General features: G+C 42.9%; 1 protein-coding gene and 2 long non-coding RNA genes across 19 annotated transcripts in view; 1 reads left to right on the plus strand and 2 right to left on the minus strand.

The window, feature by feature from the left end:
- Positions 1-2,406: 2,406 nt before the first annotated feature.
- On the minus strand, positions 2,407-10,676 carry LOC111946659. Of its 3 annotated transcripts, XR_002872375.1 has the most exons (5): positions 9,242-10,676; positions 9,075-9,169; positions 7,857-7,994; positions 7,311-7,440; positions 2,407-2,535 (listed from the first exon to the last, which is right to left on the minus strand). It is a non-coding gene; the product is annotated as an uncharacterized LOC111946659 (long non-coding RNA). The 3 variants fall into 3 exon arrangements; XR_002872374.1 differs by lacking the exon at positions 9,075-9,169 and having other exon boundaries at positions 9,242-10,674; XR_002872373.1 differs by lacking the exons at positions 9,075-9,169; positions 9,242-10,676 and having other exon boundaries at positions 7,857-9,065.
- Positions 10,677-11,117: 441 nt separating this feature from the next.
- LOC105356719 lies at positions 11,118-16,557 on the minus strand. Of its 10 annotated transcripts, none has more exons than XR_002872366.1 (10): positions 16,518-16,557; positions 15,461-15,566; positions 15,248-15,319; positions 13,250-13,426; positions 13,086-13,173; positions 12,373-12,970; positions 12,156-12,300; positions 11,991-12,073; positions 11,791-11,865; positions 11,118-11,509 (listed from the first exon to the last, which is right to left on the minus strand). It is a non-coding gene; the product is annotated as an uncharacterized LOC105356719 (long non-coding RNA). The 10 variants fall into 10 exon arrangements; XR_002872365.1 differs by lacking the exon at positions 16,518-16,557 and adding an exon at positions 16,086-16,283; XR_002872364.1 differs by lacking the exon at positions 16,518-16,557 and adding an exon at positions 16,086-16,283 and having other exon boundaries at positions 15,461-15,582.
- Positions 16,558-20,741: 4,184 nt separating this feature from the next.
- The window catches only part of LOC101155065 (enhancer of polycomb homolog 1), a 31,314-nt gene continuing 26,720 nt past the window's right edge, over positions 20,742-25,335 (plus strand). For 2 of the 6 annotated variants that reach the window (XM_023950070.1, XM_023950075.1), the window contains exons 1-2: positions 20,742-21,036; positions 21,795-25,257. In XM_023950070.1, coding sequence (XP_023805838.1) covers positions 25,105-25,257 — 153 coding nt within the window. In that variant the 5' untranslated portion in view covers positions 20,742-21,036; positions 21,795-25,104. The remainder of the gene's footprint in view (positions 21,037-21,794; positions 25,258-25,335) is intronic. The other 4 variants (XM_023950071.1, XM_023950072.1, XM_023950073.1 and 1 more) reach the window with 4 other exon arrangements.

Below are 25,335 nucleotides of genomic sequence, written 5' to 3' on the forward strand. Positions count from 1 at the left end.
ATGGACGGATTAAAGAGGATTTCAAACCCCAAACCCCTAAAAAAATGTTTACGGAGGAAGGGATCAGCAGGAGGGGGGCATCGCTTTCACTCTGCACTACTTTATGACGGAGGGACTCGCCTGTTCAAGAAGGTGAGTTTAAGACGTTTGTTATTGTCACACCAGACACATTTCCACACATTCATCCGCCCCCCCCAAACTAAATGTATTTGACTTTGCTGCTGCCGTGACTGAGAGGCTACAGGGAGAGCAGCATAGAAATCAGCTGGCAGACTGTCACACAAATCACAGGCGGCGCTCTTGTGCTGCAGGGCCAGCCGGGGACCCCCCCAGAAAGAAGAGCAGGAACGCTTTCATCCCTCAACATCCAGCAGATTACACTGTGAGCCAGCCAGACAGTCCCCTCCTACAAAGGTCATTAGCCACATGAGCGCAGCCCACTGACACCTCCTCCTCTTTAAGAGGTTAACTGCTTTATTGACTGCAGCCGTTGACCTCTGAGACGGTTATGGAAAACGGCGATGTGCCGCGGGGATATCACACAACCCAGTCTCATCCTAAAATGTGTAGTAGCTACATTTGTCCACATGAAAATGCGTGAGAGTTTTACAAAAACGCCCCCTAAACTGTGAGGCGGATACGTTTCATTTTTCTATTCATTTTCTTCTAGCCTTCTCAGGATCACGTGACTTTGGAGGTTTGGCCTGCCGTGAGCAAAAAACATGGCGGATGCACGTTCATTTTTCGGTGGAATATCCCATAAAACAAGATATTTTGAGGACTAATTTTTATTTTGACAACATTTCTAGTGAGAAATATACCATTTTCTTTTAAAATATGCTTTCATGTTGGACATACAGTTTGTAGTTTGCTTGTTTCGTTCAACTTTTTCTCCCAAAGGCTCTGTGTTACGTTGGAGAAACACGTTAACTTTCATTCATATCTGCAGACGTGCGCGTAGGTCACGTGACTAATATGTTTCTCTTTTTTCCGCAGAAAATGCCATAAAATAGGAGTGATTGTGGACTAATTTATTTTTGAAAACATTTCTAGCAGTATATATCCCCTTTATTTTCATAATATCCATTCATTGCAGACATGCAGTTCGTAGTTTGTTTGTTTCGTTCAACTTTTCCTCAAGGATCTGAAGCGTCTGATCTTTTCCATAAATATATGCGGGCTGACGTGGGTCACGTGACGTGACGTGAGTTTCTCTTTTTTCATATAGAAGATCTCGTGAAAAGGTACGTTGCTATTTATTAATTATTTTTATTTACATTTACGGACCCGTGTATAGGTTTCATGCTGTGTTGATCAGGCTTTGATTGACATGTGACAACAAACCGGAAGAATGTTGTTCAGGAACAGACTGGAGAGTTCTCTAAATTTACTTAGCGATTTTTTTTATTCAATAATCTTTTACATGTTAAAGTATTCACACTACAAGTCTAAATGCTGTGTACGATGTCTGATCTTTTCCATCATATCTGTGGGCTGACGTGGGTCATGTGACGCGAGTTTCTTTTTTTTTCCTGTGGAAAAATCTCGTAAAATAAGATCGTCTGAGGTTTAATATTTAGGTTTAATAACATTTCTAGGGACCGATGTACTCTGTCGTAACGTCCATGCAAGCGTATTTTTTCAACATCAACTAGTTGAGTTTAGAAATACACTGTATAATTAAAAAAAGACGTTTGGCTCTAAACTGGTTTTGTGATTGGTCCCACGTTTATCGGGAAGGTTAAGTTCTAAAAATAGGCCCAGTGACAAACAGGTTTTTATTTTTTTACAGAAATTAATGTTTCCATTACTAATGCAAACTTTTTGTTTTGCAGGTCTCATGTCGCATGACAGATTGCAGTTGTTTTTTTATACAAACTTTATTGACTGTAACAATTCAAAACAACAATTCCCAACAGCAACAAGAAAGAAACAAACCAGGGGATTATTATGAAATTTTTCACAAAAACATTGAAACTGACGCAGAGATTGAATGTTTTAAATGCTTTCTTATTGTCAGAGTTTCTTATTGTGTTCATGTTTTGTTTGAACTCATTGATAAAGTTAGAAAAATGGGGGGGGGGGGGTATGATTTCTAACTTTGTATTTATGAATAAAAATAAAAAAAGGTTAATGATGTAGAATTGTTCTTTTTTATGGGATGGACAGTGGGTGAGGCACGACAGATTGCAGTAAAACAGTCAAACTGCTACCACAATAGCGTTGAACTTCTGTTGAGAATAATTCATTCATAAATCTGTCTATATATTAGAATATCAGCATCTGGATCATTTACGTCTATTTTAACATAAAAGAGGCTAAAAGAGGACATAACATCAACAAACAACAACTACTAATAAATATTATAGGAAATAAGGAAACTAAGTATAAAAAAGTAAAACAAAATAAATGTACATAGTATATTATTTATTATTGTAAATAAAAAAATAAACATGTCTGACTAAGAGTGGGGGTTGAGGTCGGGGTTTTTTTGTCTCTTTTTTGGGATCCAGCGTAGAGGCCATGACCCCCCCCCTGCAAGAAAAGTAGAGAAGGTTCAATCAAACAGTGATGGAAGACGATGGGCTACAGTTTGTTCACTCAGTGCTTACAGGGCGACTGTTTTTAATTTGATTAGTGTCAATTATCCTTTGTAGGAAATATTAGTATTATTCAAATATTTATGAATAATTACAATATTACATTGATTTTTAACGCATAGCACAAAAGCATCAAATAATCAATATCTAACAACTTGTAGAACATGAATAATAAAACTTGGACATGCATCCATCATCTACCCCTTTTGACCTTTTATTGACAAAATTAGAAAATATTTATATAATTTTAAATAAACAAAAAAACAAATTAGGCTGATTATTATTTGGACTTATTTCTAGCCACGGGGGTTGCAAGCCAGTTGCCTCTGTGCCGGTCCCAAGCCCGGATAAATAGAGAGGGTTGCGTCAGGAAGGGCATCCGGCGTAAAAATTGCCAAAATAACCATGCGAATCATCCACAACACTTTAGACATACCGGATCGGTCGAGGCCCGGGTTAACAACGACCGCCACCGATGCTGTTAACCTACAGGGTGTCGGTGGAAATTTGACTACTGTTGGTGGAAGAAAGAGGGGAGGCAGAAGGGTCCGTTGCCAGAGAGAGAAGGGAAAAGGCAGGAACATAGGTTTGAGAATAGGGACTCTTAACGTTGGCACAATGACAGGGAAAGGCAGAGAGCTGGCAGACATGATGGAGAGAAGGAAGGTAGATGTACTGTGTGTGCAGGAGACAAGGTGGAAGGGCAGCAAGGCCCGTAGTATTGGAGGAGGATACAAACTGTTCTATCATGGTGTTGATAGGAAGAGAAACGGGGTAGGAGTGATTCTGAAGGGGGAGTTTGTAAACAGTGTTCTAGAGGTGAAAAGAGTCTCAGACAGGATGATGAGCCTAAAGTTAGAAATCGAAGGGGTGATGGTGAATGTAGTCAGTGGGTATGCGCCACAGGTTGGCTGTGAGTTAGAAGTGAAGGAGAGATTCTGGAGTGAGTTGGATGAGGTCATAGAGAGTATCCCCAGAGGAGAGAGAGTTGTTATTGGAGCAGACTTTAATGGCCATGTTGGTGAGGGCAACAGAGGTGATGAGGAGGTGATGGGCAGGTTTGGTGTGAAGGAAAGGAATCTGGAGGGACAGATGGTGGTGGACTTTGCGAAGAGGATGGAAATGGCTGTAGTCAACACTTACTTCCAGAAGAGAGAGGAACATAGAGTGACATACAGAAGTGGAGGTAGGAGTACTCAGGTGGACTACATCCTATGTAGACGAGGTCATTTGAGAGAGGTTAATGACTGCAAAGTGGTGGTAGGAGAGAGTGTAGCCAGACAGCACCGCATGGTGGTGTGTAAGATGACTCTGGAGGTCAGGAAGAAGAAGAGAGGGAAAACAGAAAAGAAGACCAAGTGGTGGAAGCTACAGAATGAAGAAACTTGTAAGGAATTTAGGCAGAAGTTGAGACAGGTCCTGGGTGGTCAGGATGAGCTTCCAGATGACTGGGAAACTACAGCAGAGATTATCAGGGAAACAGGTAGGAAGGTGCTAGGTGTGTCATCTGGAAAGAGGAAAGACGGTAAAGAGACTTGGTGGTGGAATGAGGAAGTACAGGAATGCGTCCAGAGGAAGAGGTTGGCTAAAAGGAAGTGGGATGTAGAAAGGACTGAGGAAGGTAGACAGGAGTACAAGGAAGCGCAGCGTAGAGTGAAGAGAGAGGTGGCAAAGGCCAAACAGAAAGCTTACGATGAGCTATATGACAGGTTAGACACAAAGGAAGGAGAGAAGGACTTGTTCAGGCTAGCCAGACAGAGAGACAGAGATGGGAAGGACGTGCAACAGGTAAGGGTGATTAAGGACAGAGATGGAAAGGTGCTAACAACCCAGGAGAGTGTACAGAAAAGATGGAAGGAGTATTTTGAGGAGCTGATGAACGTGGAAAATGACAGGGAAAGAAGGGAGGAAGATGTGGTTGTTGTGGAGCAGGAAGTAGCAGAGATTGGAAAGGATGAGGTTAGGAAGGCTCTGAAAAGGATGAAGAGCGGAAAGGCCGTTGGTCCTGATGACCTACCTGTGGAGGTATGGAAGTGCCTAGGAGAGACAGCAGTGGAATTTCTAACGAGGTTGTTCAATAGGATTTTAGAGAGTGAGAAGATGCCTGAGGAATGGAGGAGAAGCGTTCTGGTCCCGATCTTTAAGAACAAGGGTGACACGCAGAACTGCAGCAACTATAGAGGAATAAAGTTGATGAGCCACACAATGAAGCTGTGGGAAAGAGTAGTGGAAGCCAGGCTTAGGAAGAAGGTGGAGATCTGTGAGCAGCAGTATGGTTTCATGCCCCGTAAGAGCACCACTGATGCCATTTTTGCTTTGAGAATGTTGATGGAAAAGTACAGAGAAGGTCAGAAGGAGCTGCATTGTGTGTTCGTAGATTTAGAGAAGGCGTATGACAGGGTGCCGAGGGAGGAGCTGTGGTACTGTATGAGGTCGTCTGGAGTGGCAGAGAAGTATGTCAGAGTAGTTCAGGACATGTATGAGAGAAGTATGACGGTGGTGAGATGTGCTGTAGGTCAGACAGAGGAGTTCAAGGTGGAGGTGGGACTACACCAAGGATCAGCTTTGAGTCCTTTTTTGTTTGCTATGCTGATGGACAGGCTGACAGACGAGGTAAGACAGGAATCTCCCTGGACAATGATGTTTGCGGATGACATTGTAATCTGCAGTGAGAGTAGAGAGCAGGTGGAGGAACAGCTAGAGAGGTGGAGGTTTGCTCTGGAAAGAAGAGGTATGAAGGTCAGTCATAGTAAGACAGAATACATGTGTCTGAACGAGAGGGATCAAGGTAGAAGCGTTAGGTTACAGGGGACTGAGGTGAAGAAGGTGCAGGAGTTTAAGTACTTGGGGTCAACAGTTCAGTGTGATGGGGAGTGTGGAAAAGAGGTGAAGAGGCGAGTGCAGGCAGGTTGGAGCGGTTGGAGGAAAGTGTCAGGAGTGTTGTGTGACAGAAGAGTGCCAGCAAGACTCAAAGGAAAGGTGTACAAGACAGTGGTGAGACCAGCTCTGCTCTATGGGTTAGAGACGGTAGCAGTGAGACAGAGACAAGAGGCTGAGATGGAGGTAGCGGAGATGAAGATGTTGAGGTTCTCCTTAGGAGTGACCAGGTTAGACAGGATAAGGAACGAGTACATCAGAGGGACGGCTCATGTTGCCTGTGTTAGCGACAAAGTCAGAGAAGCCAGACTGAGATGGTTTGGACATGTTCAGAGGAGGGACAGTGGATATATTGGTAGAAGGATGTTGGAGATGGAGCTGCCTGGCAGGAGGGCAAGAGGACGGCCAAAGAGGAGATACATGGATGTCTTAACAGAGGACATGAAGTTGGCTAATGTTAGGGTAGAAGATGTCCATGATAGAGTGAGGTGGAAAAGGATGATTCGCTGTGGCGACCCCTGATGGGAAAAGCCGAAAGAGAAAGAAGATTATTTGGACTTATTTATTTGCGACCAAGCAAAAAAGCTGATGGAAATTCATGTTGAAGAGGCACGTTGCTGGATTGTCCGTACGTATTTTAACCATAACCCCGCCTTCTTTACTTGCAATTAGGCACTTCAAAATAAATAAATAAATTCATTAATAATATATACAACATAAAACATGACTAGCACTCCATTAACTCCATCTGGGTTTCATAAATAAAATAAAAACGTTTACCACTCAAAACAATCATCAGAACTCTAACACAGTAAATATGCCAAACAAATTAATAAAAAAGCATTTATATACGTTAGAGTTCTACTTTAAAATAGTAATAATGTAAAATAAAAACTGCTCCTTTTTTCTTTAAATGTCCTTATTGCATATTAATCTTTTCCTCCAATCACACGGCTGCATTCTGAAAGATGAAAAGTGTAAACTTGTTTAAGAGATGTTTAAGAGGACTACTGTAAACTAAGATAAATGTGTTAGTTAAAATAAAGTAATAATGCATAGTTATTTTATAATAAAAGACTAAAAAAGGCAAATTAATAATACAAAATCCAAATCTTTACAAATTCTGCAAGTATTTTGTCGTATTACTTTTTACTGGTGGAAATGCAAAGAAAAGCGACAACTTAGAAGAACTGGTTTGAACATGAATTATTGCACAAAGACGGAAAGGTGGGCGTGTCTCCAGGAAAGAGATCCTCATGACAACCAACATGATTTTTGATACGGAGGCTGATGCTTCAAGGAGAAAAGAAACGTCAACAGCCAGTGCTGATCAGAACACAATCCAATGTTCTCATCGTTTGAATAAATCCTGAAATGTTCATCTGCTGGTGTTTGTCTGCATTTTTTGATGATATTTTGCTGCAAAATAAACCCATTAACCATCACTGTTCTGTCTGTGATGGAATAAACGCCAGGGCTACTATGGGAAGATATACGGTAGTCAACATTTTCTTGGAAAGGATTCTTTTTAAATAATATTTTATAGAATCTTTTAATAGTGTGTAAAATGTTTTTAACTACAAAACATTTTAATTGCATGTTATATGTTTTATATCAACTGTAATGCCCATTAAAAAGAAAAGCACAAGTAAACTTGAACTGAATTATTTCTTTCTTATTAAAGATTTGAGGAAAAGTGTAAAAATAACCACCAGATGAATAATTCTGTATTTTCATATTTCTTTGGAGAAACATTTGTTGAGGATAAAAAAACACAGGAATATCTAAAAAACACATCATTTTTGCTAACTGTGCAGAAAAATAAGATTGTACCAGGATAGTAAAATGTCAGAAGTTGGCACACTGGTGGACGGCTGTGGGGCTGAAGTGGTGAGAGGATGGATGTCTGAAACGGTTGATGGTTGGACGGCTGAAGCACTGGAAGGCTGCTGGTTTTTCCAACCTTAATGGATGAAAATGATGAAATGATTAGTGTGGTTGTTTTGGTGAGACATGACCAGATCTGCTGACGGTTCACAAATGAAAGTTTCTAATTAAACTAGAGTTCATGCACATTGAAGTCATGTCATCAAGCTTCCATGAATAATGAGTTAAAACAACAGACTGAGGTGAATGTAAAATTATTATTACCAGTATACCTGATACAAGGCCTTCATCCAGGCAAAGCACGTTTGTGCTTGATCAGGGAACTTAGGGCAACTTAGGGGGCACAACATGTGTGTGGTAAGAGGCGGGACTTTTTGGCAGGTTTGGCAGCAATTTTTGTATCGTCATCGTCAAAATTTAAATTATCATATAACACTGTGAACAGATCGACAATTGGTTAATGACTCTGAGTCACAGATGGTAAATACATACCAATACAGACACTTCATCACATGTGAGGCGTTCTCTTTTGGCCTGAAATCTTTGTAGCCCGCCTTACATTTGGATGTTTTGGCGGCCACAGCGATCACAGTTGATGCAAGAAGTTGTCGAGCCTCGTGGCAGAGTCAGCTGAAAATAGGAAAAGCAGAATTTTTATGTCTCCAGTTCCCCATTCTGATAAGATTTGGGGAAAATATTGCCATATTAATGACAATGGTTGTTAGTTTTACAATTAAATTAAGGTAGCAATTGAAGTCTAACAGTTTTGTAAGAATGTGCAGGTTATTAGTTCTGAATTTTAAAAAGAAAAGTTATAAAAAAAGGTCATGAAGACTTGGTTTTGAGCTGAAGATGTCTTTCCTCTTATCCAAAAATGATTTCTGGAATAAAACTGGTAAAAAAGCAGTTTGACTGGATCAGAGAAAAGGTTTGAGCGAGTGTGACGTCACCCATTTACTTCCAGATCCTCATAACAAAGTCAATTCTGTCGTCGTTTCTCTGTGATAACGACGTCACCACGTTGGAGCCAGTTGACAGTGATTGATCTGAGTCAACGTTTCTATGGCAACTACTGTCGCCAATCAGGAGTAAGCTGTTGAAAGTCCACACTGCTTCCACTGAAAGTGAGCTTGGTGGAATTTGTCAAACAAACATTCAAGGTGGCACATGCTATTACTGAGGCATCTGTTGGTCAGTCTATAATTTGAATAACTTGTGATAAAGAAACAGTTTTGTAAAACAAATAACTGGAATTAGCAAAAACCTGTTTAAAAGGGTATCACAACAAGAATGGTTAATCTGACCCATAGAATGGCTGACTGACAGCTGTTTGTTTCTCTTTAGAAGTCTATAGGATTTTGGCTCCTTGTACTTCCTGTTTGGAACGTGAGGGGGAGGAGTCAGTCAGTCCAGGTCTCTGAGACAGAGACTGTTTTAAAATATTTACAAAACCAAGTCCAGATGATCGTTGTTACAACGTTTTTTGTGTAAATTTGGAGAAAACCCCTAAATAGGTCAATCATAACACTTTAATATATCAGGAAATTACTGTTCCTTTTTTTGCCGGGAAACCGGCGGTGGCGCGAGCGCTGCCATAATCATTAGCTAATGTAACCCCGATTCTCACAAACCTCCCTTCCTCTGCTCGACCACAATAACTATACAGTCGAAACAAATAATTAATACATGTTTCTATGATGATCATAGTACCCTGCAGTCGTGTTACGTTCAGTCTCTCGATGGAGGCCGTATTTTTCAGCACCGCTCCTCCGTCACACAGTAATAACAACAACAGCTGCATTCATCTGTCAGATGAAAATACTTTCAGATGATCATAAAGTATTTTCATTAATGCCTCTTGTGTTTACATTTCTTACCTTTGAGACTTCTTTAGCTCGCGCAGAGATGCAGAAAGCGCGACAACCAGATTACCTTTATTGACGCCCAACACCCACCGACCGGCGCGCGGACACGTGGGGGTGGGGTGGCTTTATGTGCACGGCGCGCACGCATGCGTATTTGCACTAAAATTTTCACATGGCCTCTTTGGCATATAAACCTAACATTTCTATCATTTGTGTCTAAATTACGAGCATTAGATAACACAACTTGATTTGTGTGTGTCAAAAAATATTTCATGTTGGGTCTAAATCAGATAAACATTGTTCATCACATCAAATATTTACATATTTACTGTATTATACTGTTTTCATATATTTGTTACTTTTATCATCTAAATTGTCCTAAGATTTATGAAAAAATGAAAATCACACACTGAAAAATAGGGTTTGCTTTATCATTTTATTCTGCATAATGGAATGTTTGGCTCAAAACTGAGCTCTTTGGCATCGACTCAACCATTGGGTTTGGAGGAAGAGAATTGCTACCTATGACCCCAAGAACAGCTTCCCCACTGTCAAACATGGAGGTGGAAGCATTATGCTTTGTGGCTATTTTTCTGCACAGAGCTACGTCACCACGTTGATGGAGCCATTAATGGAAAATCTTGAGTGAGAACTTCCTACCCTCCTTAAGTCAGGACCCTTCAAATCAGTCATGGATGGGTCTTCCAACAGGTTAGTGACCTAGAACTTACAGCCAAGGCAACCAAGGAATGGCTGAAGAACAATCATATCAAGGTCATTGAGAGGCCCAGCCCATGTCAATCCTATGGAGAGATCTCACAGTCGCCAAGCAACAGCCACCAAATATTCATGATGTAGAAGGGTCAAAAGAAGGGCAAATACATTTATATAAATTCTTTCAAGTTGATTTCTTTCTAGGTTTGCAATTCTGCACAACAAACAAAGGACAACAACTTTTTTTCCTCCAAATAAAGGCAAAAACCTTGAAACTTCATGTGAGTTCTTGGCAACTGCCATTTCCCAAATCCTGCTCATACTGGACCCACATCTCCATGTCTTGGATATAAGTAATTAACTTGCCAATAACAAAGACTTATGAAAGGTCACTGAGGTGAACTTTGTAGACAAGTGCGGAAACTGTATAGTGTAAGGCTGATCGGCAAATAAAAGACCATGAAAGTCATCTTGGACTTTAGTAGGCATAGAGGAGGGTTCACAGCTTCCCTTTCCTGGGCATCCCCATCTCAGCTGATCTAACTTGGTTTCCTAACATCCAGGACGTTATCAACAAGGCACATCAGCACGTCTGAAGCTGCTGGCAACCTACCGCTCAGCCAGTCCAACTGCATCATGGTCTGGCTCTCAGATCAAACTGAAGAAGAGCAGCAGAAGCTTCAGTGCTGAAGATACTGGAGCAGATCATCGGCTACCCCCTTTCCTACCTGTCATCCTGTCTGAGTAAAGGGACGTGTCAAGGACAGCCCCCTTCCTGCAGCTAACATACTGATACACATATCACTCCACACTTCTAATATTCTTAATTTCTCATGTCATTTACCCCTAATTTAAGATAACTCATTGTCATTTTGCTACATTTTACTTCAGTCTTGCTCAATTAAAATGTAGTCTGTACCCTGACAAAGGATTTGGAGATGCATAGCACATTATATGAGTTTAATAGGTCAGTGTTTCATTCTAAGGTGTTGGACATACAAATCAAAGGCCAAACGTTTGAGATAAAATGAGAAGTGTCTTCAGCACAGGTGTGAGCACTGAAATGTTTAGCTAGTGTTGTAGAAACTTGAACGGAGGTTAAAAAAATAATGTAATTGTTGAAATTTAGGTTGAAAAAACCTTCATTGGTGCGGTGCAGAAAAAAAATCTCTCATTTCAATTAAAAGTCATTTATTTATTGGTACAAAGTTGAAATGAGGTTTTCCTTCTTATAAGCCTTTTTTAGGGGTGGAGCTGGGGCTTGAACTGCAGAAAGTCTCCTCCTCAGCAGACAATTAGTCCCTCATGTTCTCTCTCCATCAAGGCCTCTGTGCTGCCTGAGAATGAAATGAAGAGGAAAACACATAAATGCCACAAGCCCTGGACATCCATGCAGATCACAAAGAGAAACCTCCTGGCTTTGCGGGGCAGAACCTTCCAAAAGCTGGGAGAAGAGCTCTTCAACCACACTTCAAGGACCCGCACTGCTGCTGGACTTCACCAACCACAGTCTGGTCAGCAGCATGACATCCTAGAGCCTTTAGTTCTTTACCATGGCACCATAACCTGCAATCCATCACATCATGCTTGATCAGTTATGCAACAACTTTAGAAAGTGTAACCCTTGTGCTATCCTAGGCACTTTACCATTGGGAGTTGGGTCATCTAGACCCACTAGACAGTGCTCTGAACCTTTTTTCTTCAATGATTTGTGATCTTCACTGGTGTCCATGGATTACATGAAATCTTTTCACCTTTATCCACCTTTGTCATGGTAGGGAGAACACCTCAATGGAAGGGGGGGGGGGGTCATCTAAGATAGCACAAGGGTTACAAAAGATTTTTACCATATGCTGATTCTTGTTTTCCTGATGCTCAGACAAAGCCCTTCAGTATTTTTCTCTGGGTCATTTTGATTGGTCCTTGTGGGAAGAGATTAATGTATTAATAATACTGAAGAAATCAAGAGATATTCCACATCAACAGCATGAGAGTAACATGAAAGAAACAAGCCAACATTTATCTACAACATTACCACAGTCTTTACCTGGAGGTATCATTCTGGTAACGTCTGCTCCAGCTTTTCTGACTTCCGCTTGTTCCAGCCACCGGCCTGAACGGCGAGGATGTCTGTGCAGAATGAAAGGATCAAAATGTATTAAACTGAGAAAACAAATTACACAAAAAGGATGCATCTTCAATGAGTATTTACCAGTTTTTGACACATATGTACTCGGAAGATGTGTCTGCTGAAGAGAGGAAGCTGTTCAGTCGGTTCAGTCCCTTTCCCTGAAGTTGTCCCTTCTTGATTTCATCCTCGGATCCTCATCATTTCAACCAAAATGTATGTTTGCAAACTTTTGAAACATAAGGGATTAGAAAAAAACTCCAACAGGAATAATGAGAAATAAGCCGTTGATAATTATTACCTCACACATCCAAGAGTGAACTTGAAAAGGACACATGTTCAACAGGTCCTGCCTCTCAGGACACGGAAAACCAACCTTCTCCAAATGCAATCAGAACTCGTAGACTACATCAGAGCAGAAGAACTGCAAGGTCTGTGGAGAAAGCCGTTTCTGCAAATAGAAGGGGTTCATGAAAATATCTCAACGGAACAGGTTCAGGAAGCTCGCTCACCTGGAGAGAGCTCTGAGTGGAGCCGCTTCCACTCTACATCCAGAGGAGGACGCCTCCCTGGGGGGGGGTTCCATGCATGTTTCACTGGGCAGAGGCCCTAAGGAAGACCCAGGACACGCTGGGGAGACTACGTCTCTCAGCTGGCCCCGGGGTCCCCCAAGAGGAGCTGGAGGAGAGGGAAGTCTGGGCATCTTTGCTAAGACTGCTGCCCTCACAACCTGGTTCTGGATGAATGGAAGAAGATGGATGCATGGATGGAACGTGTTCAGTCCTTTCAGCAAAACTCCACGATGGCAGACTGCGATCCTTCCTCATTTACTTTGCCAGAAGACTTGTTGGAGGACTCTGGTGCTGCCACAAACTTTCCTGCTCCACATCTCCAGGATTCTATCAAAACAAATGAATATTGTACATAAACATGATGATATGACACAAAATACATTAAGACATATAGGCAGGCGTGTTCATTTTCTTAAGGAAGAAGACATTAAAATAGCTTTACATGTTCTATTGCCCCATGAATGCAGTTCACAAAGGAGGTCTCCACAGTGTTTTTGGTCAGAAACGCATCTTCAAAATAACCACTGAGCCTAAAAGAACAGAAAAGTTTACATAAGAAAAACATTTATACCATCAAAAATGTAGGTGGAAAAATTTTTTACACACCCCAGTTGGCTCTCAAAACAGTACATTTTGCAAGTTCCATCCACTGCTACAGCCAGTATGGAGGGAGAGCATGCAGGACACTGAAACAGATGAACCTGACAGCCTCTCCATCTCAAAGTTAGCAGAAAATCAGTCCAGGAACTATTTGTGCATGTTGTCTCCAAATAACTGACCCGTCTGAAAGAGGAAAGGGAAAAAAACACGAGGTTCTTTTATGTATATACATACACACATACAAGAATCAGGAATCAGACTTTCTAACAGAATTTTTAGCTATTATAAAATCGTTCCCAGTGTTTTTTTTAATTACGATCATTTTGTTTTTAAAGACATTTTTCTGCAGCACAGCAGCTCATAAGAATTTCACCTCAGAGCTGTGGTGCAGATGTTTGCCTCTGCTAATTTCCCATAAACCGTTTGTTGATTCTCTCTCCCGCTAGCTTATAGCACCTCACAAGCCCTAGCCGACATTAGCATAGCAAAAAAAAAAAATCAATGAGCAACATTGGAGCTATCCATGTGTACACTTTTGAGCCAGATACCAGCTCAGACAAGGGAACTCAGGACATTAATGGATCTACTGGTTTTTGTCTGCAAGTGGATGCATCAGAATTGGAGCGGAGTAGAGACTTTGGCCCATTCATGGCAGTTAGAGCGTCACAACTAAGAGCTTTTTGAGACAATGAGTTTCATCTTCTCCTGATCCATCGAGATTTGAATAAATACTCAGAAACAGTTTTAATCTTATATTATTCTGTATATGTTTATATTTTTGTTAATGTTCTCAATAATGAGAAAAATGTTTGATCTTAAAAACGTGACTTCCATTGGAGCGGCTCTTTAACTTTGTTGACAACGCTAGGATAAATAAATGTGGTCAGCCAAATCAGCCATAATTGTTTAGACCAGGGGTCTGCAGCCTGAGGCTCCACAGCCACAAGTGGCTCCTTGACCCCTCCTTTGCGGTTCTCCGACAAAAAATAAAAATGTTTTTAATTCAAACAAATATCCTATTTTTCAGACGACACAGTGCATCACGCAAAACAAAACAGTCAGATAAGTCAAACTTTACTCAACTTGGTGATCTACTCAACAGTTGAAGCAAAGTATTACTGTGCCAGGCTCCTGACTACAGTACCCATAATGCTTCAATAATCTATCAAGCGGTAATGCACAATATTTTAAGAAATTCCAGCATTTATGACCAATTTTTTTAAACCTGACAACGTACCACAAAAAATCAATTTGAGGTCAATACGCACAATTTAGAGGGCCTACACCATGCTAGCCATTTAGAATAAACTATTTCCTCGATCTCTGAGGCTCCGCCTTTCTCTTCTTGTGGGTGTCGCCTATTTCATGACATCAACCTAGAGTCGGCGTCGGCAGCGTTTCTGCGTTTCTTCCATCCAAACTTTTGCAAAGATGGATGTGCATATTGTGTAATGAAAGCATTTTGCTGATCACCGCTAGCTCCATTGAGGAAGTGGGGGTGTCTGTTAGCCTGGAGGCGGTTTAGCTGCACAGGCTCTTCCTGGAAGAGGCTGCTCCTCACTTATGATGACGTCACAATGTGAGGACCCTCTTATTGTGAATTGGGAGGGGCTGGTGCTCAGAGGGTTTCAGAGGAATGTTGAGAGATGCGTGAATGGATCAAAATACTGCTGTGGATTAAGTTTTGTGAGGAATTAACATTATAATACACTTTAAAATTTTAAAAAGTTGATATTGCATGATATAGGCCTTTAAAGAAATACTGGCTGAGATGTACTAACAACATAAAATCTACAATGTGTAAAAAAAAGCCTTTGTAAACCCCAGTAGTTATCCAGTTTCCAAAATAACATAAATGCAAATGAGTGTTTGATTTTCTAAACGCTGAAGAGACACCTTGTGTGTCCTACTGAGTTCTGCACAGTGAGACATTAGAAAGGCTCTTAGCTGTTTAAAGGGCTGCAGACCCCCGTTTCTGGCTAAATGACCCAAAAGGAAACTTACCTCTGCGGAGACCACGTGACGTTTCCGCCCCCGTCCTCTATACAGAAGAGGCCTTCACCGTGATGCTGCGGCCTTTTAAATTTAAGATGGAAAAACGCCTCGTCATTCAACGTTAATCCTAAACAGCCAACACGTTTTTACTAAAAACCCATCTCTGGTTTCCCAAATCTAAACATTACATTTCTACAGAGAAAAGTTCAAAGCATCGCCCACCTTCCAGCTGTCCAAGAGTTCTTCAGCCGCGCGCCTTCCTGCGGGTTCATCCGGGGGTTTCCGGGGGAGTGGGGTGGGGGTGCCCGTATGACGCTGCGTTCACTGGCTTTTCGAAATGCGCACTTCATGTCAATTGGGGCAAATTGAAGGCTTAAAAGCCTGATTACTTTAGATAATATATCCTATTTAATATATCCTATTTAAAACTTTATTGAGAATTACTACAGGAAACAGTGATGAAACCTTTTTTAACAGATAAATTAGAGCACTTCATTGTAATACTATAATATATGAGATACGTCAAAAAAATTGACAGTTAAAGAAAAAAGAATATAATAGATGCTAATATTTTATAAACTCCATCAAAATAATTGTTTCATCTCATTTATCATAATATTTATAGGTTTTTTTTATCACACACCATTAGACTCGTAGTGTAAATAAATTAAAATGCAGAAAAATCAATTTAAAGAACTCTTTGGTCAGTCCCTGAACTCAACATTTTTCCGGTTTGTTGTCACATGTCAATCAAAGCCTAATCGCCGCAACAGCAACACGGAACGAGAAAACCTATACACGGGTCCCTAGAAATGTAAATAAAAGAAATTAATAAATCGCAACGTACCTTTTTACGAGATTTTCCACAGGAAAAAAAGAGAAAGGCACGTCACGTGACCCACGTCAGCCTGCATATATTTATGGAAAAGATCAGACGCGTTCAGATCCTTGAGGAAAAGTTGAACGTAACAAACAAACTACGAACTGCATGTCTGCAATGAATGGATATTATGAAAATAAAGGGGATATATACTGCTAGAAATGTTTTCAAAAATAAATCAGTCCATATTCACTCATATTTTACAATTTTCTGCGGAAAAAAAGAGAAACATATAAGTCACGTGACCCACGCGCACGTCTGCAGATATGAATGAAAGTTAACGTGTTTCTCCAACGTAACACAGAGCCTTTGGGAGAAAAAGTTGAACGAAACAAGCAAACTACAAACTGTATGTCCAACATGAAAGCACATTTTAAAAGAAAATGGTATATTTCTCACTAGAAATGTTGTCAAAATAAAAATTAGTCCTCAAAATATCTTGTTTTATGGGATATTCCACCGAAAAATGAACGTGCATCCGCCATGTTTTTTGCTCACGGCAGGCCAAACCTCCAAAGTCACGTGATCCTGAGAAGACTTGTAGAAAATGAATAGAAAAATGAAACGTATCCGCCTCACAGTTTAGGGGGCGTTTTTGTAAAACTCTCACGCATTTTCATGTGGACAAATGTAGCTACTACACATTTTAGGATGAGACTGGGTTGTATCACATCGCCCATACTTCACGCTGTCAGAACCAAAGGCCAACAGGGGAACGGGGGCTTTCTGTCTGGATGGCTGATCATCCAGATGTGGAGCAGCGGCGCCTGGCTCCTGGCGGCGTGAATGAGAGCCGCTCCTGGCGTGTGACCATTTACCGCTAAGGTGGCGGTAATGCTGATTATGAGCAGCTCGTTAGTGGAGCGTTATAATGTGCTCAACGGAATCTCACCTCCCTTCTAGGTGATCTTCTTTTATTCAACCATTACTGCATCCCAGCGTGCGTCGTCAAGGGCTATTATTAAGCTGGATGGAGGGGCGAGCCCCCGCTGAGCCCCTCATGGAAGCGTTCATGCCTGAAAGGACGAGGTCCCACAGACCCTCCTGAAGCTGTGGAGACGGTACAATGAAACGCGCCGCATGGAGCAGCCTGTAGCTCAAAGAGCAGGTTTCCTAGGAGGAGGAGGAGGAGGAGGACGCCGCTCAGGCAAAAAGAAGAAGGCTTCCTTTAATGTGACCGGGAGAAGGGGGGCATGGGAGTTAACTCCCACCATCGCAGAATTCTGCCTCTTCGTCTGTCAGGACTGAGGGCTGCAGGTAAACAAGAAGGTGGTGGGGGTCCTTTTCATTTCAGCAACAACTCAATACTTCTTTCCCAAGGAACAGCAAGAGTGAGGGTCAGGACTTTGCGGGGGGGGGGCTTGGAGTCTCAGGGTAAACAGATTTGTGGGGGCAAGAGGGAATGCCTCTGAAGAACTTCTACTTCTCTTAACAAGTGCTTCCAGGTTTCAGCCTGAGAGCTGCTGCTCTCCGCTCGGCTGCTGGGACCAACAACTCTGAGCAAAGTCAGTTTTTGGAAGTTTTTACCACTTTCAGTCACAGACTCTTTAAAAGCTGCAAACATGACGAGGTCAGTGCAGAGGATGCAGAAAATCCTGCTGCACAAATGTGAGGATCCTCACAGGCTGAATATTGGGTCCAAACTAACCATAGGTGGGATTATTGTCAAACATTAAGGGAACAAAAACTTCTGTCAACAACTGAAGACAGACTCGGGGAGTTCTTCCAGAAAAACACAGAAACCATGAACCAGAGCCCGTTGGGCCGTCATGTCCATCTGCATGCAGTCATTGAGTTGGTGGGGAATTCAACCGGAGGCTTGTTGCAGCTGGTTCCTGCATCCAGACGAGGACTTCTGGGGATGTTAGCCTCAATAAAGCTCAGAATGTAAAGGCTGCACGTTCTAACAAAAGGTCAAAGCTGCACGTTGGGTCTCACAAACACTAAATCCCAGGTGATGATTGCTATTAGGATTTCACTAATACAAGTGGCTTCATCGATGCTGATGAAGACAAGAAGAAGACAGAAGTCCAGATGGCGTGACTAAACTTATAGAGAACATCACCTTAATCGCTGCTGCCTGACCTTTTTCAGGCCTCGGATCGGTTTACTGTCAGGCTACATGTTCATGGATGGACGCTGAAGTGTGCGACCACGTTTTAAAATATCTGCAGTTGCTTCAAACTTTCTTTGTTCTCTAGATTTCATGCATTGAAATATGACATATATTTTAAATTTAACCCATAACTGTCAGAGTGGAAGCTACAAATCAAACGCCGACTTTTGAGGTGCGATGGATAAATAGAAAAAACTGCCACTAACACGGGTATTTTCTAAATAAAGTCATACACATGAATCCACTGTTTGGACAACTTTATTAGCAGCATCCTCGTAACATTAGACAGTTGCTGAATGTTCTGCATTATTATTATGGTCTGTGGGGACAACTGTCACCATAAACCCATATTTGGAGTAAAGACTCCTGCTAAATGCAGCTTTTATTTTGAAGTGGAAGTTTCTTCTTCTGTTTCCTTTTCTCTGCCAATAGAAACTTTCCAAATACGTTTGTTTTTTGTGAACTCTGCTAGCTTGGAGGTTTGCATTTAGCGGCTGCTTCAAGAAAGTAGTGGATGGATGTTCCACACACTACTAAGAGACTTGACATGCATCATGAATGAGACTGATGCGGTTGAGAAAATTCAGTAGTTTTTCAAAATAAAACTTCTTTCACAACCATAGAATAAATAAACTGCGGCCCGGTTCTTGAACGGTCCTACAGACCGGTACCGGTGGATGGGAGCCACTGACTTGGATGACTGAGAACCCTCATCGAGTCTGACTGATGTTATAAAATAGTGTCTGTGGAACAGCGGTTTTTTCTCTGGAGAGCATTCAGGTGCCGGAAACACCATCCCTGCTTTGTGTGTCTTACAGTGGCAGCAGATCCTGTCAGTTTCAACAGCATCATTGATTTTTTTTTCTTTTTTTTTTTACAGGCTAAAGCTCCTTAATGTGGCCGTTTTTCTGGGAGAATGCTTCTTTATGAGGCGCCCAGTGTAATATCTCCTGGTAATGTCAGCTCATCCTCTAACCTTCTGTCCAGAACCTGTGGGTGATTTAAAAGTGACATGTCCACGATGAGTCTGAGCAGATGCTGCTCCATCTTTCTGTCCAAGAGCCGGGACTTTCTTTGTCAAGGGTGCCCATCAAGTCTGGATGTAATCTTGATTACCGCCGCGCTCTGCAGGGCTGTTGATATGCTGGGCGTGAATCCCTCGCTGCTATGGAAACTGCTGAGCAGCATCATGACTGGAGGGAGTTTGGCCGCTTCCAGAGAGATCTGGAGCAGAGACCTAGGAAGAGGGTGAGCCCTGGCCAAACAAATGCTTCTGTCAGAGGCTGAATGCTGGATGTGGTGATGCCGCTGCAGCGACACCCCATCAAGGTGACACGTTGAAGGGGAAAAACGTGGCAGAAGGACAGCAAACGTGTATCAGAACAGAAGATATTTCACTGAATGTGTGGAAAAAGGACACTTTTCTGTCACAGAAAGACATTTACAAACGTTCTGTGGTGACAGTTGTCACTCTAAAATATGACTGCACTGATAGCTGCTGTGAAAGGTGATCTACTTTTCAATTTCAGCCCCTGCTGTGAGGAACAATGAAGCAACATCCTTCATGGGAACTGCTGTCGGCAGATGGCCCAAATTGTTTTTCAGGGGAGCAAACGAACGTTGATGCCTGACTAACTCTCCTCCAGAGTCCCTCTGCACACATACTCCCCTTCTCATCACGTCTCTGCTGCTTGTGGGAAACATTTGCTCTTTAGAAAAGAAGACGTAAAAACTAATTACATATTGTTTTATATTTTGTAAGCCATATGCAAGAGCACACATGTTTATGACTGGCTCAGTTGTGCAGCTTCAGCCTCAGAAGGAAGGAGATGGTGAGGTGAGCAGTCTGCAGCATGCATGGTAATTCCCACAGACCCACAAGTCCTTTCACGGGTCTCCACTGCCCTCTAGATGATCAGACTGGAAACTGTCTATTTGGAAGAATTTACCTCCACTTACTGCAGAAGAAGAGTTTGACAACAGAAGCAACAAACTCTGGTTGTGTTTCTTGAAGATCTGTGTATATGTCATTATATTGACTATGTGCAACTGCAGTGAGTTGTGTGAATATGCATGCAGATCACCTCGCTGGAAGAGCGCAGAAAAGGCTGCATCCTGCTGCATCCTGCTGCAGCCTCTGGGCGGGTTTGGCAGCGTGTGGACGATCAAAGGGAAGCCATAGCAAAGCGTCACAGACTCCACATGTTTCCAGCATGCAGCAGCATCTGATGAGCACCAGAGGAGCCAGCAGGAGCCGCCCTGCAACAACACTACCATGAAGCAGAGGTGGTTCTGGGAGCCAGACACGATAACAAACACAAAGGCAGCAGAAATAAATGCAAATGTCTAAAATAGATTATGTCATATTAAAATGATCTCTTTGTTTATCTGTGAAAGTATGTTTATGCTTTATTTCTGTCCTCATTGGTGTGGCTGAGTGGGCGGGGCAGCCGAGCTCAGCTCGAAATGTCGGCTTGTGATTGGTTGAAGCCGTCATCCAATCAGAATTGTCCTGTAAACAGGTTTGCTGGTCAGTTTGGACCTTTCCTCCTCTGGTCGAAGTTACCCACCGGAACTGCTCTTCTGCTTTTTTTATTTCTACCTCCAACGACACGTTTGGCCTCTTTTTAGTCCAGACGCCGCCTTCGCAGACGTTTGTGGCTCCGTTCTAAGCGTTTCCGGGATCTTTCTCCCCCCTCAGCGGTCTTTAAAGGAAGCTAGCTAGCGTTAGCTCCGGGCTAGCATGACAACCAACAGACCTCGCGTCGGTCCCAGCCTCCTTTGGGGCTTCGCCAGCCGGAGGTAAGTTTAGCTCCTGCGGAAACGGCTTGTTTACTGTCCGTTAAACGACGTGCCGGTGGCGGCTTGGACCGTGCCTGTCCGCGGTTCGTGTGCGTCTGTGGGCTAAATGGCGCAGGGTCAGAGGATGGGGCTAAGCTAGCCGCGGCGGCTGTGCAAACAGCCGCTTTGTTTGCCTCCAACAAAAGAGCCAGCCGACTAATAAAACCGATGTTTCTGGAACTTTGTCTCCTTTTCGTGGGTTTCCTGCTTTGTGAGGCTGGACGCCGTTGGCGCAGCTCCTCTGGTTGTTCTGGAGCAAACCAAACCTTTTAGCCCAGGTCAGCTTTAAATAACCCAGGTCACTTATTCGAGCCAAATGCTGACACGATGACTTTTTCAGTGATAGTTTGTGCTAAAGACCATGTTATGACCCAAACCCAAGGATGAACTATGGATGGTTTCATGTCAAAGAACAATAATTCTTCTATTGATGTAAATGATTGTGTTCATAATATCTAACAGACTTTACTTTAGTGGTAATTCTTGCTGTTGTGTGACAGAAATCCTGATTGCTGTGGGTAAATAAGGACAGAAATGGATGGTATTTCAAAAACGACCAGTTTGTTACAAAGCAAATGTATATTTAACAGAAAAACTGTTACATTCTGACTTCTGTGTGTCATAAACTGTACATTTAAATGAAGCTAATCAGGGATGCAGCTTTTGGTTTAGATGGGAAACAGAGTCTCATGATGTTTTGTCTCTGCGTTGTTTAACAGGCCTCTGCTGATCCCACACAGGTGACGTCTGCCTCCAGCAGCTGGACTTTAATGCAGCCAACCAGGTTTTTCACTCCTTTAATCATCTCATATGCAGGGTTTACCAGGTGTGTGGTGCTAGACAAAAGGTCAACCAGTAGAGCCTTACGCCTGGTTTACCCTGGTCCGTCTGCGGCGCGTGGGCAGTTACACCGTCTCGGGTCCGTCCCCCGTGGTTTCTGGACATGGGGCAACGACAGCAATAAAAAGAATCGGGCCCCGTGTCCTCTCCTTCCTTCATGTTTTGTGTCATGAGGTTTCTGGACTTCCAAACGTAAACTTTCAGCATACATGGAGAAAATGGATGACTGAGTTATCCGGGGTGTTAACCTCTGTTATCGCGCAGGCATGTCAGCTTAAATTGAAAATACCATTATTGTTTTGAAAATGCAACAGAAGTTGTTTTTTTGAAAGCTGGACCTGTTTTCCAGCTTTTTGTGGTAAAATCGTTGCGTCGACCGACTGGAAATAGATTCTGGACGTCTGAAGGCCCTGCTGTCCTTACAGGTGAAAGATGGTCAAACCGGTACGGGTCACTCAGGTGACCTGCAGGAAGGTAGACGCTCAGTGAGAGAAAAACTATCATTCACATTTTTCTACGGTCATGGCGACAGGTAGTAGTGAACACTTGGACAACACGTAAGGGGGAAGTAGGTGAGGCACAGGCGTGTCCTTCTCATTTTTCAGACCCCCAAATCCTGCAGACTGAACAAGGAGCCGTCGGCTCTGTTCATGTGAAACGTGCACGCTCCTCGCTGCAGCCTGACTGTTGAAAGAGATTATGGGATGGGATTGCTGTTGGGCTGGTTGAACAGATGCAGAAATTGGTCTTAAACTCACAGTTTGGCGTTTTTTTCTTCCATTCTTTCACAGAAAGCTATTGTTGTTAGAAGCTTTCTCCTTCTATGAAAAGGGAAATGATTCATTCATATTGCAGCATTGGTTGAATGTTGCTCTAGTCTGCAGTCTGCACTCCTTTAATGTGAAAATGGTCCAATTATATGTTCTAAACACTGAAAGCAAGAACCTTCCTTTCTGCAGATCTCTGTGAGGTTTGGAGCAGCCGTTCATCCCCGTGCAGTCAGGAAACACACTAGTGTGTCATTCTTGCAGTGTGTTAAGTTGGATGATTGTCCTGTTTGTGCGACTCACAAACACACTTATCCCAATCTGCTGCCAGGCTGTAGGAAATGTTACAACCCCCACCCTTCATCAAAACGTCTCCATGAAGGCTAATGTGGGAAATGACTCGATTACATTAGTGTTGGTATTTTGGTTCACCGAGTCTTTCATCATTTTACTTTAAAGTATTTGAAGCTAACATGAATAATGTTTGCTTTTTGCAGACATGGACACAGATGTTTAAGGACATTGATATTACTGTTTCCATGGAACAGTGTGATTTAAATGCACTGTTGCAACAGTCATCAGAGAAGGGTAACCTGATCTTCAGTCTGCTTCACAGACGTCATTTCTTTCTGTTTTCAGCAGTCAAAGGGATTTTCCACAGAGACATAGAAACATGATTCATCATTTGATTGGTAATGTCTGTGACAGAAAAACTCTTCTTTAATATTTCAGCGTTTTCCTAAAGCAGTATGACGTAAAGCAACTACTTTACATTTAGTTCAAATCAGATAAAAATACTTGAGTATAAAAAATGATCGCACTTATATGAATTACAGATGGTAAAAACCTGCATGAAGAATTAAAATATTGTGGATCAGTCATGTGTTCATGCGTCTGCATCATCAGACCACACGCACGCGCACACACACGCACACACACACACACACACACACGAAGAAGCTGGTCGATCACAGAGCGCTGCATACAAGTGGGGTTGATTCAAGTGGACCAGCAGCAGAGTCCACACCAAGGATTTCTATCCGTTCCAGACTTTGAGCGATGTTTACAGAGAGAAAGCTGCAGCTGGAGTCGGTCCTCCGTCAGCCAGCGTGCACAGGACCACTGCCGTCCAGACATGCATCCTGCGTCACAAAGAGCTGCTCCAGTTTTACGCCCATGTCTGACCCAAAGCTCACAGAATCCAGGGGTTTTTGGGAAGTGGAAGAAATGTACCCTAACCCTAGGCTCCAATCTAATCCATGCAGAGGAATCCCAGTATTCAGACTCATTTCCATGTTTTATTATCACAGCAGCTGTTTTGGGGTTTCTTAGTTTCTAAATTTGGGGTGTTTGTGATTAAATATTCAAATCTTACAAGTTCTTTGAAATCGGTTAAGCTTTTGGAATGACAGTTTGAAGGTATTTTAATTGAAGCATCAGTACTTCAGATGTCGTCTGCATAAATAACCTGTGCTTTAATGCAGTGTTCATCAGTGCTGCAAAGCTTCACGTTAATTCCACAATATAGCTGCCTAAAACGTTATGTTTAGTACTGTCAGCTATAAGCATGCGTGTTAACAATATATATATTTAAACAATAGTGGAGATCCTTCTGAACAGCACAAGTTCACCGATTCTCTACAGATGAAAGTGTTTCAGCATCATCAGAGGATTTCTGACCCCACTCAGTCTTCAGCTAAATGGAAGGATGGATGTTTCAAAGAAGATGTGCAACAATCGGCACGGCCATGTTTGACTTGTGTTTATTTCTGCTGCTCTGATCTCTGTAAATAAATCTTTACAAGCATTGTGTGGTTCAAATGTTTTTTTCTGTGGAGAATATAGTTGAAGGGCTGCTGGGTGTCATATGAAATGACTTCTGTAATGCTGGTGTGCTTACATCCGTTTATTGCTGTAAATGAATCCCATCTGGACTGGAAACGGCCTTCAAAGCTTTTGCTTGGACCCGGTTCTCTGCGCGGTCGGGTGTGACGGTGACCCGGAGCGGGAAAGTGCCGTCCCGCCATCAGCATCCGTCCTGGGCTCCTCGCGGTTCTATCCCCCGCCCTTCCCTCGCACCTCAAGGCCTCGTCTAGCGCGCATGCGCGCGGAGCTGCGTGGGAATGGCTGTTCGCGAGCGGGGGTTGGGCCGGTCGCAGCGAGCTGCATGAGTTTGTAATGTCCGCCATGTTGGCCATGGCGCACTGAACCGGGGAGGAACAGCGGAGCGCAGGAGCGAAAGAGACCGATAGAGAGCGAGCGAGACCCGGGCCTGCCCGGCTCTGTTCGCGCTGCTACGGACCCGAGCCTGCCTTCCATCGACTGGATCTATAACCGCCACAGATTTCTCCATGAGAACTCGAAGCAGACCCCCTGTTACTCCGAGCAGATCGAATAGATTTATGCTGCATCTCTTATAAAAATGAGCAAATTGTCGTTTCGGGCGCGGGCGTTGGATGCTAGTAAGCCCCTGCCCGTCTTCCGCTGCGAGGATCTGCCGGACCTGCACGAATATGCTTCGATCAACCGGGCGGTTCCGCAGATGCCGACGGGGATGGAGAAGGAGGAGGAATCGGTATGTTGTCCCGCCTGTCGCCGGGTCTGTGACGGTGAACCGCGGATGAGTGTCGGCGGGCTCGCCGCTGCTGCGCAG

This window comes from Oryzias latipes, chromosome 20 (assembly GCF_002234675.1).
Source record: "Oryzias latipes chromosome 20, ASM223467v1".
Classification (NCBI taxonomy): Eukaryota; Metazoa; Chordata; class Actinopteri; order Beloniformes; family Adrianichthyidae; genus Oryzias; species Oryzias latipes.